This window comes from Spermophilus citellus, assembly GCF_964194105.1.
Source record: "Spermophilus citellus genome assembly, chromosome: 1".
In the NCBI taxonomy this organism is placed as follows: Eukaryota; Metazoa; Chordata; class Mammalia; order Rodentia; family Sciuridae; genus Spermophilus; species Spermophilus citellus.
In genome coordinates this window covers 135,432,765-135,448,209 of record NC_138182.1, presented here as the reverse complement: position 1 = coordinate 135,448,209, position 15,445 = coordinate 135,432,765, and the positions used below count along the sequence as shown (strand labels likewise).

Below are 15,445 nucleotides of genomic sequence, written 5' to 3'. Positions count from 1 at the left end.
TGGCAGGGGTCCAGCGCGGACTGATGCTGCCCCCCGGCGGCCGCGCCGGCGCAATGCGACCCCGCGCCGCGGCTGCGCAGTGCCGCCCTCTGGCGGCCCCGCTCCTTCCTCCCATCGGCCTCGGCTTGCGGGCCTTTCAAACATGGAGGAGCGGGAGCGGGGGGCGAGGCCGGCTCTCGCCGCGAGCCCCGCGGGCCCGCCTAGCCCACGGCTGGATGTCAGCTCTGACAGCTTCGACCCGATGCTGGCCCTGTACGCACCCCGCCTGCCCCCCATTCCCTACCCCAACGCCCCCTGCTTCAACAACCTGGCCGAGTACGAGAGCTTCCTCAGGACCGGGGTCAGGGGCGGTGGGCGCGGGCGGGCGCGGGGCGCGGCCGCGAGCTCGGGGGGCCCCGCCGCCGCCGGACCCCCGGGCAGGACCCGCCGCCGCCAGGACGCCCCCGCCCCGGACCCCGAGCGCATCCAGCGCCTCCGCCGTCTAATGGTGGCCAAGGAGGAAGAGGACGGGACCACTGGGGCACGCCGGCGGGGTCCGGGTCGCAGCAGGAAGGCGCCGCGCAACGTGCTCACGCGAATGCCCTGTGAGTCGGGCAGGCCGGGCGGGGGCGGGGCTGCGCGCCTTGGGGGAGGGTCTTGGGAGGGTTCGCCGAGGGCGCCGGCCGCGGGGAGGGGCTGCTCCAGAGAAGTGGATAACGGGGGTGTGGGGCGGGTCGCCTGGAGTCTTGGAGGGTCTTCAGGAGCAGGAGGAGGGGAGTGGTAAAGCTGCGCTGGTAATTAGGAGCCACCGGGAGGGTCTGCAGAGGTAGTACGGGTCCCTAGAAGTGTCGACGGGAGTGAGGAACCGCAGAAAGGGTCTGCACAAGTGATGGGGTACCGAAAGAGATGGTGGGGCCTGGAAATAGTTGATTTTAGGGGAAATCGTAAGCTCTGCAGAGGTGATGAGAGATTTGGGGGACCATAAGGGAGAAGTTGGGGGAAGAGCACACAGCCAATATTAAGGAAAGGAGAGTGTCTATCTGGGCAGTGGGGTTTGGGGATCAGCTGAAGTGAGGAGAGGTATGTTTGGATAGTACAGGGATATAATATAATAACTCCTACACAGGAAGTGACAGCTCATTCGGGATGCAAAAAGCAGGAGAAGGACTGCAGGGTCTTGATACACATATGTTCACATTACTAGATCACAAGTGCTGGAATGCAGCACGCACAGAATGCCACTAAAACGCGAGCTGCTTTACAGCCACTCTGCCTGGCTGGGTGCAGGACTGTGTCTGTCGGGCTCCTATGACCATATGCACAGGTTATTTTAAGTTCTGAAGGTGTAAATGGCACGGGGGAATTTCTTGGAGCTTCCTAAGAAATCCTTAGAGTACAGCTGTAAACAACAGAGGTACTAATGTGTGAGTTAGCTGTTGTATAAGTAGAATAAAAACAGCCCAGGGATGTATCTTTTGTCATCTGGCAAGCAGTTCTGACATCTGCCCTGTGAACACAATGACCTACTTAGCCATTCAAAGCATCTGTATCCTGATAATTAAATTGTTACATTATTAAATATCTTACTTTTGAATGGAGGGGTATGCTATGCAAGAAATTATTTTGCCTCATTCCTAGAAATTGGTTTATTAAGAAACAAGCATCCTGAAAAGCTGTGTGCTGTTGTGGGTGCCTTTGTTGGATGGTTTACTGAGCCAGAACAGAGCATCCCTGCCCAAGCTAGGATTTACCAGCAGTAACACAAATGGTAGTGTGCTTGTTCCTAAAATGAGAGCAGTTTGAAGAACCTTATTTTGTCTGTATATGTTGTTCCTATTAGGTTGTTGAAATGAACACCAAGTCCCAGATTGTAACATTTATTTCCATTTTATCAGTTATTGCTTTGCTGCAGAGATTGTAAAGGGAAAGAAATATTTCTATAAGTGATTTTAGCTTTACTATGGTGTTCTTTACTATATTGGTATGTGAAGACCAGATTTATCCTTTTCCCATGGTTAAATATTCACTTGGGATCAAGATCTCAGACAATGTGCCCTACTCATTGAAAATATTTACATAGCCCTGTAAACATTTGAGTGAGCCATAGATGGGTTAACATCCCAAAGAGTTGATGATCTTCAGAAAGCAAGGAAATGACAGATGCATGGGTAAGGATTAGGTTTATTGACAAAAAAATTCCTATAAGAGGTAAGCTATAGGTCTTGAAGAAATGGCATGGTGGAGAAGTTTTATGGGCTTTTGTTGTTGTTGTTGTTTATTTGTTTGATCAGGCTATTTAGTGTAATTTACCTGTAGCAAAATTCAGTCTTTTTAAGTGGATTTTAACAGGTGTCAAAACCTCCTAGGTTTGCACACTGACTCCTCCAACATCTATTTTACTTTAGGTAAGTTACTGAAACTCTTAGGCCTCATTTCCTGATCTGTAGAATAAAAACAGTAATATATAGTTATCATTGTCAAGATTAGATTGGTTGACACATTTAAAAGCATTTACAATAGTAATGTTCCCTAGTTCACAGGGAAGTTTTCAATAAATGTTAAATGTCAGTATTATTGTTGCAGTTGTTACTTTTAAATTGTCATAATTAAAAGCCTCAAGTCAGAACACGTATAATTTGCTTATATTGAGAGTTGGCTTCCTGTTTTTAGATAAGTGTCCTCGAGCAAATTTCTTAAATGTTTCTGAGCCTTGCTCTTATTCATAAATTGGGGTGAAATAAGAGTACCTATGAGTTAGGATTCATATGATGATTAAATAACACAGGTAAAATTAAACTTGCCAGAGGGCTTGGCTCATATATAAGGCCTAGTCATGGATAATAATGATGGTGGCAGCAATGAAGATGATGTTGTTGTGGATGTGAATTAGAAGAGCAGGAAACTTGTAGTAAACCAATCATCTGATAAGGCTCTGGACTGACCTGTGCTGTAGAATGAGAAAGGACAGGTCTTAATTTTTGAGAATCTGTCATCTGAATTTAGTAATGGCCACAAGTGGAGAAGGAAACATCAACTAAAACTGACCTAAATTTGTAATGATGTAAACCAAGAGTAGTGGCAACAAGGAAGAGGATTTGGAAGAATAACCTTCTTCAAGGATAAGGCTTTTTTTTTTTTTTGTATTAAGTTTTAGAAACCTTTCTCATATCTGGCTGAAGTCTGTCACAGAGATGGCTCTAAAGAGAGTGTGCATTCTGATTTGAAATGGGGAGATCATTTTTTCTTATACAGTCTGCTCTCATAGGTAGTGCTAGTGTTGCATTTTTGATCACACAGGAGAGGAATGAATGCTCCCTGGAATTACTCCTTCTTAAATCTTGAAAGAAAAATTATCAAGAGAGAATTACCAATGTAAGAGCTGAAATACCAAGTTTGCCATTTACGTAATTAGATCAGTTTCTAAGAAATTGAATTGTAGAGAATTATTCCTGAAATAATCTAGAAGTTATTCTAACTTCTAGCTTTACTATGGTGTCGGGAAACTTTAACCCTTAAGGAAAAGGTACTAAAGGTCATACACTAGTTGTAGTGACCTGAATGTTGTTTACAATGCCTGATTTAGCATAGCTGTAACATACATGTAGATATATGTAGATATATGTGAGAGCCCATACAAACCCTTATCAGAGTCTCAAAGGACTTCAAAACATTGTTAGAAGAGAGGTAGATGATGAAAGTTAGACCAAGGATTTCCTGTTCCATTCCATCATTTCTTCCATTTTGCCTATGTTTATGCCAATTTTCATACTGAACTAAACTCCTACTTCTCATCTGTTAAGTAATTTTCTTCCAAGAGTGTTTTCTTTCATTAATCATGGCCGTCATTTATATGCCAACTCGTGAATGAAGGAAAAGTAGTCAAGAGGAACTAAATTAGTGGCAGTGTAGGACTGCACTCTTATATGCCACTGGAAGCAAAAGAAGTATATTTTTTATTTGTTTTCTTATCAAGAACAAATACTATCCAAAGAATTTTGCCTTGCAAATTTAGGAGATCCCGTATATGAATGTGTGTGTTCAGGGAGATAGGTTATATAAACTAGAGCCAGCATACTGTGAGAGATAAATTAACATGAAAATTTTTTTTAATCCATCCTTTTTTCCATGCTCTGAAAAAATAATCCCTCAAAATAAAAACTGAAATTTGGCCAGGCATGATGGGGCATGCCTATAATCCCAGTTACTCCAGAAGCTGAGGCAGGAGATAGTAAATTCATGGCAAGCATGGCAACTTAGAATTTGTCTCAAAATAAAACTTGAAAAACGGGCTGGAGAAGAAACTCAGTGGTAGAGTGTTTTCCTGGCATATGTGAAGCCTTGATTTCTATCCCCAGTACCTCAAAAATATAAACAAATGAATAAAAGATGAAATTTGGACTGGGGATATAGCTCAGCAGTGGAACACTTGCCTAGCATGTGCAAGGAACTGGGTGCATCCCCAGTAACCCACAAAGTAAAAAGCTGAAATTTACAGTCCCACTCTTGTTCCTTTGAATTATTATATTGTTCTTTTCACCTGATGCTTATTAGCAGTCTCATAGGAGCCCTTTATCTACCAAGTACCAGAATACAACCAGACCTTTCCTCTTAGTATAAATAGGCTATACATTGAAACACCAGTGACTCCAGAGCTCATGCATGGAGTAGCTCAGGTTGGTAGGACCATTTCCTTTGAGAGTATGGCATATGTTTGAAGGCATATGTGTTACACAGTTCATTTCCTTCAGATCTATGAATAAGGTTTTCAGTTCTTGGGAAATCTCAAACTGTATGTGTGGCATCATGAGATTTATGCTGAATTTTCTAAAAGCACAGAATTGAGGTAACTGCTGAACTGTACATTTAATGTGGTATTTCATTTTTTGCCTGCAAAAGTTCTTAAATGATGACATAACTTAGAATTAGTGACATCACAGAACAAAGATACATAGGTAGTGAAACATTTAGATGACATCCATACATGTGGTTTTTTTGCATTCTGTTGGAATAGGGTCTCATTTCAGTGTATTGGCTGTACTAGCCATGTTGCTCATTAAACTTTCCAGTTCCAAAAGTGAGGTTGTCGCTGTGCATGTTGCCTTGTACTGCTGGACATGGCCAAGTGATCTTGGCTGTTAATTCTGGAATTAACAAAGGTAGATGTTCTTACTGTACTGACTCTTTTTTCTTGTTTCAGTGCACGAAGGTAGCCCTCTGGGTGAATTGCATCGTTGTATCAGGGAGGGGGTGAAGGTGAATGTTCATATCCGCACTTTCAAGGGACTCCGGGGTGTCTGCACAGGCTTCCTCGTTGCATTTGACAAGTTCTGGAATATGGTAATTAACCTTTTCTTAAGGGGGCTGGAGAACCTATTAAAGAATGAAGTCTTTAAAATGTCTACTGAGAAACCTTATTAAGCAAAATCAAAAAAATAACTTCTCAGAAGAATTAAAATCTCTATATACTCTTGGACAAAAGCAACAAGTTATTTTTATTGCTTCCTTTTCCTTAAGACAGTGGGTGTTCAACCAGGGACCTATGTTTTATTCTTCCCTTCCTTCCAGATACTTGGTAATGTCTGGGGATTTTTTTTTTTTTCCTGTTACATCTGTAGGAGTGTGCTACTGGCATCTAATGGTCATGGATGCTACTAAATATCCTTGCAATACAGAAATCACCCCATTTGCAACAGCCACCTGGTCCAAAATATCATTACTGTCAAGGTTGAGAAACTCAGCCTGAAGGAATAATTATTGTATCTATTTAGTGATTTTTAAATTGATTTCTCTCAACATTTTTAATTCATTTAAAAATATTTATTGATTTCTCACTTTGGCTGAGCAGAAGTGGTAGTAGATGCAGAAGTTTCAGAAATGAATTTCACTCCTCAGTGTTAGGGAAGATGGCTAAGGCTAGGGTAAAGCAGACATTAATAAACTCTGCATGGTGTTTCCTCGGAAGGTGTGTCCCCAGCATTATAGAGCTTACTGTCTCACCGGACATTTGTAGGAGATAAGGGATATGTTACAGTAATATGAGGCAGTCAACCAAGAACCACCAGGGTTTTCCATTGTTTCTTTTCCATTTCCAACTTTCCTTTTCCCTGTGCTTTATCCGCATCTGTGCATGCTCTTGGATAATAACAGTAGTTACTAACATTTATTGAGTACTTGCTGTGTTTCAGATATTGTTCTAAGGCCTTTATTTATTATTTTAATGAATGAATTGTAGGCTTTATTACGGTTCCATTTCACAAATGAAGAATTTGAGTCTAGAGAAATTGCAAGGCTGCTTTCAGGTCACACATTAGTAAATGGAAGTACCAGACTCTATTCTGGGTCTTTCTGACTCCTAAAACAATGCTTTCAACTATTATGGAATTTGAATCCTAGCTTCTACCTAGCTTCACCATGTAGTGGCTGTAGGACTCTGATCCTCTGCTTTCTCTTTTCTAAAATATAAGAGAAAATACTTTATTATAATGTTACCTTTGAGGGCAAAGGACTTAAAAATAAACTTTTTTATGGTAGTAATAATAATTTATAATTTTAATATTACAAATGTAGTTATTAGCTTATAGTCATAGGGTGATGTACATTTTTCAGAGTTTCTGTCATACAGTCTCACTTGATCCTGACAGTTATCCTTTGAGGTTGATCTCAGTGATGAGATCTCACCAGTAAGGCTGTATATAACCCTGGGTGATCTGTTAATTGCTGTCATGTGACACAGAAACTGAGGCGGGTAAAGAAGCAATAGTATTCCTCAAAGTGTAAATCTATCCTGCATCAGAATCACCTGGGGTTTCTAGTTTAAATAAAAGGTTCTTGGGCTATTTACCATACATACTGAATCAGAAACATTAAGAGAATAGATTTGAATTTGTTTTTGTATTTTAATAGGCTTCTGCATATACACACACACACACACACACACGCTAAAATTTAAGAACCTCTACTATGCAGTTGTAAAGGCCCTTACCATCCATAGGATAAGTTCATCTTCTTACATGGTGATAACAGTTTAGAAATCCTAAGCAGAGGGTGTTAGTAATTACTGTGTTCTTCTGTCCAAGAAGAGCAGAGTCACGTGGTAATTTAGTTCTGTTACAAGTAGATATTATTATAAACTTTCCACTGAAAGCAAAAAAAGTAATATTTTTAATTCTGCCTCTCCCCCTGCCCTTTGAACCGTTCCTTTAGGCACTTACTGATGTGGATGAGACCTACCGAAAACCTGTTCTAGGCAAAGCGTATGAACGGGATTCTTCGTTGACTCTCACTAGGGTAGGCAGTTTCCTCTGACTTCCTGGGTACCCAGCCTGCTTAGGAATTAAGATCACAGAGCACAGTGATCAAAAGCTCTATGGCCTGTACCAGGGTCTTCTTTAGTCTCTCATCATGCTTTCAGCTGATCTCAAATGCATATGTGCTCTAACCTGCATATTTGAGAAAAACAAGTTGCTTTTTATAAGGCTTAAAAGTCTTCCAGCTGTATACCACAGAAATAAACAGGTTTCTTTTTTCTTGACATACTTAATGATTTATCCAAATTATGGCTGAAAACAGAAAAGTCCTTACTAACTTTTTAAAAATTGCAATGCATGAAGTCTACAGAGCATAATTAAAGAACCTGGCCTTTTTGTGTGTTAAAAGAGGGATAGTGAAGACTAAAGAGAAGGCTAATGTTTGTCATTGCATTCCTTATAGCTATTCGATCGGCTGAAACTTCAAGATTCCTCCAAGAAGGAAGCAGATTCTAAGTCTGCAGTTGAAGACTCCACTCTGTCCAGATACTCCCAGACATCCACTTGGAAGGTGGCTTCAGTGTGGGGAAGAGAAGACACTGACCGGGGCTCACGCAAGCGTTCCCGATCTGTCCCTTCTTCCCTGCAGGCATCTGCAAGGGAGGAGTCCAGATCAGAGCTGTCAGGGAGGACTACACGGACAGAAGGGTCTAGTACGGGAGGTACCTTTTCCAGGGCTACCACCCTTTCCAGGGGCCAATCCCATAAAAAAAAACGAAAGCCCAAGGTGGATTATCAGCAGGTATTCACCCGACACATAAATCAGATTTTCATTCGAGGTGAGAATGTCCTGCTGGTTCATCTTGCACAGTAACCAGCTCAGCCCCACTTGAGCTCTGGTTTTTAGAAATAAAGTGCATGAATTGCTACTCTGCTGTATCCTAGTATCCCAAGGAAACCCTGAATTGGAATGCTTCCCTCTGGTCCTGCACCTGCAGAGGACAGAGCAGGCTCGACCCTCTGGAAGAGGAGCTCAAGGGGAAGATAGGCCTTTAGGAGAGTGGGCACTTGAGTTACTGCCAAGATAGAAGCTATGCTTAGGTATAAGGCTTCTGATGGGTGTCATGGTCTACTTCATATTCTCAAACCAAATATAAGATCTTCTATTTGACTCAGCATCACAATATAAGCAGAATTCACTCTTCAGAGATTATAGAAAAAAATGTCTCAAAAATTCTCATTTTTAAAAGCTTGTATCCTGACAAGTCATGAATTTGAACCTAAGAGTAGCAATGTAATTGCCCCAGAGGCCTGCACCCACATTTTGTAACTGACCTATGAATTTTGCTCTACACAATTTTCTCTTGATCAAGAAGTGAAATTTATTATCTTTGACTATCTATAAGGCTAGAAAAGTTGCCAACTAACATAGAGGTGAAATTTAGATAGGTTAGGTTACTGTGCTCAAAGCAGGCAGCAGTAAATGCTGTTTTGGTCCCTCTTCCTTGTTACAGAAAGAATGCAGAACCTCATCAGTCTTCCCCTAACCCAGAGGTAGCCTCTGCAAACAGCATACCAGATGGGACTGTCACATGCTTATGTGGTGGCTTCTTGTTCTTCTGACTTCTGTGGCATGGTGCTAGTGCATGTACCCTGTGGTATTACCCCGCTGTACATAGTGTGAACTGTCCGGTGAGCTTTGTGGCAGGAGACTGTGACCTTCATATCTGGCTTCAAAGAGTTCTACATGAACTCAGTAACACACACACACACACATCAAAGGGCCTGAGAGTCCCCTTTCCAGGCGGGACTGGCCTTGTATAGAAAATCTTTCAGAATGATGTTACCATGAATTAAGGGTGGTAGTTTTATTCCCACATGTCAGGCCAAAGAGGGTCTTATAAAGTACAGTGGGTAGTATCTAAAGAGACACCTTACTCACAACTTGGCTTGGGTAACAGGAAGCCACAAGACCTGTGGACGTTCCTACTTGAATCATTACGTGCTTTTTCAATCAACAGTGCAGAATAGGCTGCATCTTGACACAGACTGTTAGGCAATATTGACTTTTTGTTAGTTTATATTTGTTTTAGATAACTTATGTTCAAAGTGAGAATAAGAAATAACCAACCAATTAAAATGTATGAAAAGGAGAATTTTCCCTGCTGTGTTTGTCATGTCACTTGGATAGCCTTCTGAGAAGCAGGGTGAATGAAGTTTAGGGAACTAGAACACCTGGGTCTTCTGCGAGCTGGACCACTGGCTTACCACACAATGAAAGGTGAGCAGATTTAACCCCTCTGTGCCTCAGTTTCTCCCATCAGACACCTACCTCACAGGGGCATCATGACAAAGAATTTTAGGAAGGCCTTTTACAGCCTCTAAACACGCTTAAGTGCCATGAATAACTTTTACGATCTCTATTTCATAGCTCTGTAGAACTCTATATGTCTTATGAGCAAGGCAGGTGCTACATGAACAAGGAATCTTCCTAAGTGACATATTATGGTCTTGTAATTATCTTTGGAAGGCAGAGAAACTTCAGGAACTGTTTTCCATATTCCCTTCCTTCCTCTGGAAGGACAATGAAAGTTCTCAGAAGAATATCATCAGTAAGAGAAAAGTGACCCTTTTTGCTGCTCCCCCCACATCCCAGCCCCCACCTTTTTCTGATAATTATCAAAAAATATTCCCTTGAACTTTGCAAGGTGTTTATATGATAAAACCAAAGGGAAAATGAGCATCTAAAGATGACACATCCCCAAAGGGGAATTTGTGGAAGTTTTTTTGTTTTATGTTTACTTGTTTTTATTTTTTCAGTGCATATTAAAGTATACTCTAGAGCCAGATCAGATGCACTAAAGTTTAAAGAGATTCCAAGTCACAAACTCAAGTCAATAATTATCTTAGGAATCAGCCAGTTTAAATTCTCTTCTAAATAATGTGTCCAAAACTCTTATTATCCAAATTAATGGTTGTGCTATTTATCATCAGGCCTGCATCTCCTATGTGGCTGTATTCATCTGCCTGCCTGCTTGTCCCTCATCTAGAAACCATAGTACTATTTTCCCCATAATGTATATATTTGGAATCAAAGGGAATATAATCAGTTCCCATTCATTCTAGTGCCTAGTTAAATCTAACCGGATTTGTTTAAACGTGCCAATTTTCATGTTTATGTATAACTTTTATATAGCCACATAAGGATTGATTTACTATTTTCTCCCACATAACAGTTCTAAGAAGATTAGTTTTAAACTGTAAGATATAACCAGATATGCCATATGAGCCCATTTATTTGTTTAGACAGTGATTCTGGTGTTTCATACAAAGAATAATGATTATTTTTAGAGAAGTCAGTTTTTTTTAAATTATTGCTTTCTCTTTATCATTGGAGAAATTTTTCAAAAGTAAAGAAAAAATAGGTCCTAACAATATATTGCTGCTCAAATGATGTTATCATCTAAGGCCAGTATAATAAGTTGCTCTGGAGTATGGGGAGTAGCTCAGTGATAGTATATGTGCTTAGCATATGTAAGGCCCTGGGTTCTATCCACAGCACCATAAATAAATAAATAAATATGTTTTTTAAAAAGTTGCTATGGAAATAACTGAAGTCTCCCTCAGGAGAAGGAAAGGGCAAAGTAATGGTAGGGTACAGGCACCCTCCTCCCCCAACTCACCTGGAATAGGCCCTACATAGCTGAAATGCAGAACTGGTCTCTGGTATTCTCCAGGGATTCTGGCTTGGGAAGCTCATTAAGAACAGTACATATTTTTGAATATCCAACTTTGGTTCTTCACAGTAATCTCTAGGCACACAAATATGTTTCCAAGACAATTCACAGGACATACCTGTGCAATGGGAAAGGTTTCTTAGAATTATTCAGCTTTATTAGGTAGTAATGAGTGATTAACAAACTCAAGATATGGTTTCACACTTAGAACAATTTTAGGTGCCGTTCTTTGTACACATAAGTGACTCTGTTGCTTCACCCTTAGTAAAACTTGCACTTGGTTGCTTTTTTTTTTTTCTTCATATTGGGGAACATTTATGTTTCTTCCAGGGACCATCTTGTGCAGAGGCAGACAGCTTTGGATCAGTTGGTGTCTTACTCTATGTGCATGGCACAGGTCAAGTCAGAAAGCCTGGGGGATATTGACATTAAGGTCTAGGTGCATAGAAACAAACCTGTGCTACCAGTTATTGGTGGATCAGGAGCAGCTTCTGTCCTAGGGTGTAAAGGTGAAGCAGTACCTGCAGAGATGTCAGGTCATGTATGACCTGCCCTCAGTCCCTACAAGCCTCACCTCTGTGTACCTTTCTGTCCCTTGAGGGGAAAAAAGAACTAGAAACCTAACTTGATACAGAATGGACATTTGTATTTTTATTTGCACTACTACTTTAGCAGCTCACATGGGCAAAGTCATGAAATAGAATTGATTCTATAAATTGTTTAAATTTCCTCTAAATTTTGCCTTTAGGAAAAAAAAAATTCCTTTAAGACAGCTAGCTGTCATTGGTGCTGCCCCAGAACTTTCTTTTATGTGTTTTTTTTCTGAATGAAATGATTGCTGTGGGAAGGTCAGGGTTCATATAAAAGAGTATCATGGTACAAATATAATAGTTTTGCAGCTGTTTCAATTTTTCTTTTCCTGTACCAGATACATAGTGCAGCCAGCCTCATTTCAGTAACTTATGTTCACCAATCTGTGTTTCTCTTCTCCCAGAAGGCCTTTCTTAATGGTTGTAAAGCAGAAGCATCTTATCTGAGCCCATGTTGCAAAGGTGGGCAGTCTGTCATTACTTTCTGGCAAGTTGAGCTGATGGATTTAAGATAAGCCTTTGGGGTTCCTGTCACCATTTTCTGGCCTCTGAAGAAGGGTTGGGCCTCCTTTACTCTTAGTGTTTTGAGTATTTTTCAAATGTTTATAAGTTCTCTTGCACTCTTCTAATAAAAATGAAAGCTCTCTGTCAAGAAATGGCTGTGGATGGCTCAGAGATCTAGGAAAAGAAACATAAGTACACCTGAGACTTTCAGTTGTTTTTTTATTTATTTAGAATAAAAAGTAGTTTGATAAGCTACCGGAGTTACTGCTTCTTTAAAAACACTCTCTGAAAAGATAGGAACTGTCCCTTAGGAAAGCTATAAAAGCTATTCCCAATACATTGCAATTGCTTTTGATTTTTAGTCCTTTGGAGCAAATATCTGATGTTATGCCTGATGTTATGTTTTTAGAGCTGTGAAGAAAATGTGTGAAAAAATTTAGGAGTATTATTTAAACTCTGATTATCTGGCTGTATTAGGTGGAGTTAGGTTTTGGGGCAGCTACTCACTTCTTTTCCTGTTGTCCTGACAGTAAAGCAGATAGTAAACCATGTCTTTAAAAGTGATTTTCTTATTTCATCTGACATCTGAAGACATCAGCCTTCTATTGGGCAACCCTGGGGATTCCCCTGTACACCATAACTTATTAATGCTTTTTAGACAAGGCTGAAGCAGGATGACTCTATGTGTTTGTAGTTTCAGTATTCATATACCAGCTGCTAAATGAAAAACCATAAGTGTAGTCTCATCTTTATATTGCTCCTAATTGTTAATTGAAACCCTTCCTGTTTGGGAAGGATTGCTGCTAATAACATCAGTTTGCAATGTTAAGCTTTAGGTATGTGTCATATGGGAGTCTGGAAACTGTAATAAATATGATTGATTTAATGTACTGGCTGCTTTGTCTCTGCTGATTTTGAGGGGCAGTGGGAGGAGTCAGGGAAGTCCATTCCCAAGAGCAGATGCCTATCTGGAAGAGTAAAGCATCTGGAGCCTTCTGCGGTCTTATTATTGTGACTTTGTGCCTTTTCTGTACTATAGCACACACATCTAGATCACCACTCTCAAGGTAGTTTTTTTCCTCCCTCCAAGTTTATTTGAAGTTCATGCTTAGAAAAGAAACTTGGCCCATGTTATGAAATTTCTCTTCCAAGCCCCATGCAAGGGTAACTTCCCTTAGAATATATTGTGCTCATTGGCATTAATCTATTCTCTTCATGATCTGCTGAGACCACCATCAGTTTTGCTCCTGAGTATTTTAGCACATTCGCCTAACAGATCCTCTGTTTTACAGAAATATGTAGACTTGCCCCAGCTTTCCTCTGTGCACATACAGGAAGCTGAGCTGCCCAGAGATTTGCCACATTGATTACTTGATCTCTTCTGTGTGCTTCCAGAACTAAATCACCTGGTAAGGTGAGCAAGTAAAAACAACATTGATTGTTAGACAAGAAACCCACCTAAGAGGACAGGCTTGGGCTCAGGTGATCCCCTGACCTTTCCAACCACCACAGTGGAAGAGGGAGAGGCAAGACCCACAGGTTCTAGGTCTGGTCCTTGCTTATTTGTTTTGTATCTTCAAGACTTCTGATAAAAGGAGAATGTTCTCATGGATCAAAATAAGGCACAATAGACAGCTGACTTGAAGTTTCAGGTATTCAGTTCGGCTTAAATATTGGCAAGGGAGTGGAGGCCCATGGAATAAGACACATTTCTCTCTCCTGTACTTCCTGGATAGAAGTGGCAAGAAACAAAAACTTTCTTGCCAATCATTTCTCCTTGGATATAATGAGGCATTTTCCAGTCTGCTTAGTAGCCACTAGGTGGCAGTGGGTTAAAGAAAACTGCTTAATGGAGGTCCTGGAAGGAGCAGCATCTCCTACTGCAGTTTATAGTTAGATGCTCATCAGTAAGCATTGAAATAATCAAGGTCAAAAAACAAAGTAGTGTTCAACCAAGCAACAACGTGGATGCTTCTTACCAATGTTGAATTTACTACTATGAAGCCTGACTGATGGCATTCTGGTCGTGAATGTGCTTGAAGTACAGGGGTGAAAGAAAGGTGTCCCAGTGCCCTGTTTAGGGAATCTGCCGCTCTTCTCACATCAGAGGGCTTCTCCTTTCCTTGAAGATACTGTCATCACTACCTGTCCTCTTCCCATCTATTGTCATGGGATTGCCCCCAGAAAAGCTGTCTTGAAGCCCTTGTTTCTCAGCAAATGTGTCCCTTTGAAACAGGCCAATTCCATCCAGTATTGATGGTTAAAGACCCATTTGTGAGTAAGCTCATAGCTCTCTTATATTCTATGACCAGAATGAGGCCTCCACACCAAGGCTATAAGTAGATGTGTTCTTATTATAAACTTGTGATAAACAAGAAAGCATGCCAAGGCCTTGAAAAGACCTCCCCTCCTCACCTCAAGCATAATTTTTCCAGCAGCCTATGGTGAAGAGGAATATAGTATGATCTTCAAAGGAATAATTGAAAATAATAATATAATTGTGTTAGATTTTCACCACTCTAACAAAATACTCCAATCAACACAGCAAAAGTTTACTTTGTTGCACAGTTTTGGAGGTTCCAGTACTTTAGGCCTGTGGCAGGGCAGCAAATCATGGCAAGAGCACATGACAGAGCAAAACCACTCATCCTGTGGCTGGGAAGCGAAAGAGTAGGGGGAAGGGGGTGGCTTTTCACTAGGACCTATTTGAGGGCATACCCCAATGACCTAACGACCTCCTGCTAGACCCCACCTCTTCTAGGTTCCACTGCCTCCCAGTAGCACCACCCTGGGAAACAGGCCTTTAACATACAGCCTTTGGGAGACATTCAACACCCAAACTATGGTAGTGACGAGCTGTATCTTTGCCTTTTTGGTCCTTGGTAGCTTGTACCTAACCTTTCACTCAAACACACTTTGTGAAGGGACAGAAGACAGATCATGCTTTAAGAAATATTGTCACTTTGGGTATATGAGCCCCATGCTGAGTACATTACCTGCATTGCTCTGTTCACATGCAACTGTCATAAAGATCTCGTCTCCATTAGGTGTGAAGGAACTAAGACTATGCAAGGTTTAGTAACTTGACAACATCTCTCTGCTAATAAATGGTGAATTTGGAAATCTGTCTAGATCTCTCTCTTTATTGTTAGCCACTTTTAAAATAGTAACGTTTTCAGGCATTATTAACCAGGAAACTTGGAGAGGGTAAGCAGTGTCATTCCTTTAGACAAATCAAAAATCAGAAGGCTGCATTAAACTATGACTTGGTGGTTTGCCTTAAGTATCTAGTCCCTTTAGACTTACGCTGCTCTTCAGTGGGGAGTGGACACACGCAGATCCATGGCTTATAGAGAAGATCAGGGAGGTGGGCACTCCTGGGGGCAAC

General features: G+C 41.1%; 1 protein-coding gene across 2 annotated transcripts; it reads left to right on the top strand.

Annotated features, from left to right (window-relative positions):
• The first annotated feature begins 104 nt into the window (after positions 1-104).
• On the top strand, positions 105-12,898 carry LSM11 (LSM11, U7 small nuclear RNA associated). Of its 2 annotated transcripts, XM_081307969.1 has the most exons (4): positions 105-584; positions 5,177-5,316; positions 7,183-7,266; positions 7,690-12,898. In XM_081307969.1, the coding sequence occupies exons 1-4, from the start codon at positions 143-145 to the stop codon at positions 8,098-8,100; spliced, it is 1,077 nt and encodes a 358-aa protein (XP_081164095.1). In that variant the 5' UTR covers positions 105-142; the 3' UTR covers positions 8,101-12,898. The 2 variants fall into 2 exon arrangements, with proteins under 2 accessions (XP_081164095.1, XP_081164096.1); XM_081307970.1 differs by lacking the exon at positions 7,183-7,266.
• Positions 12,899-15,445: the final 2,547 nt, after the last annotated feature.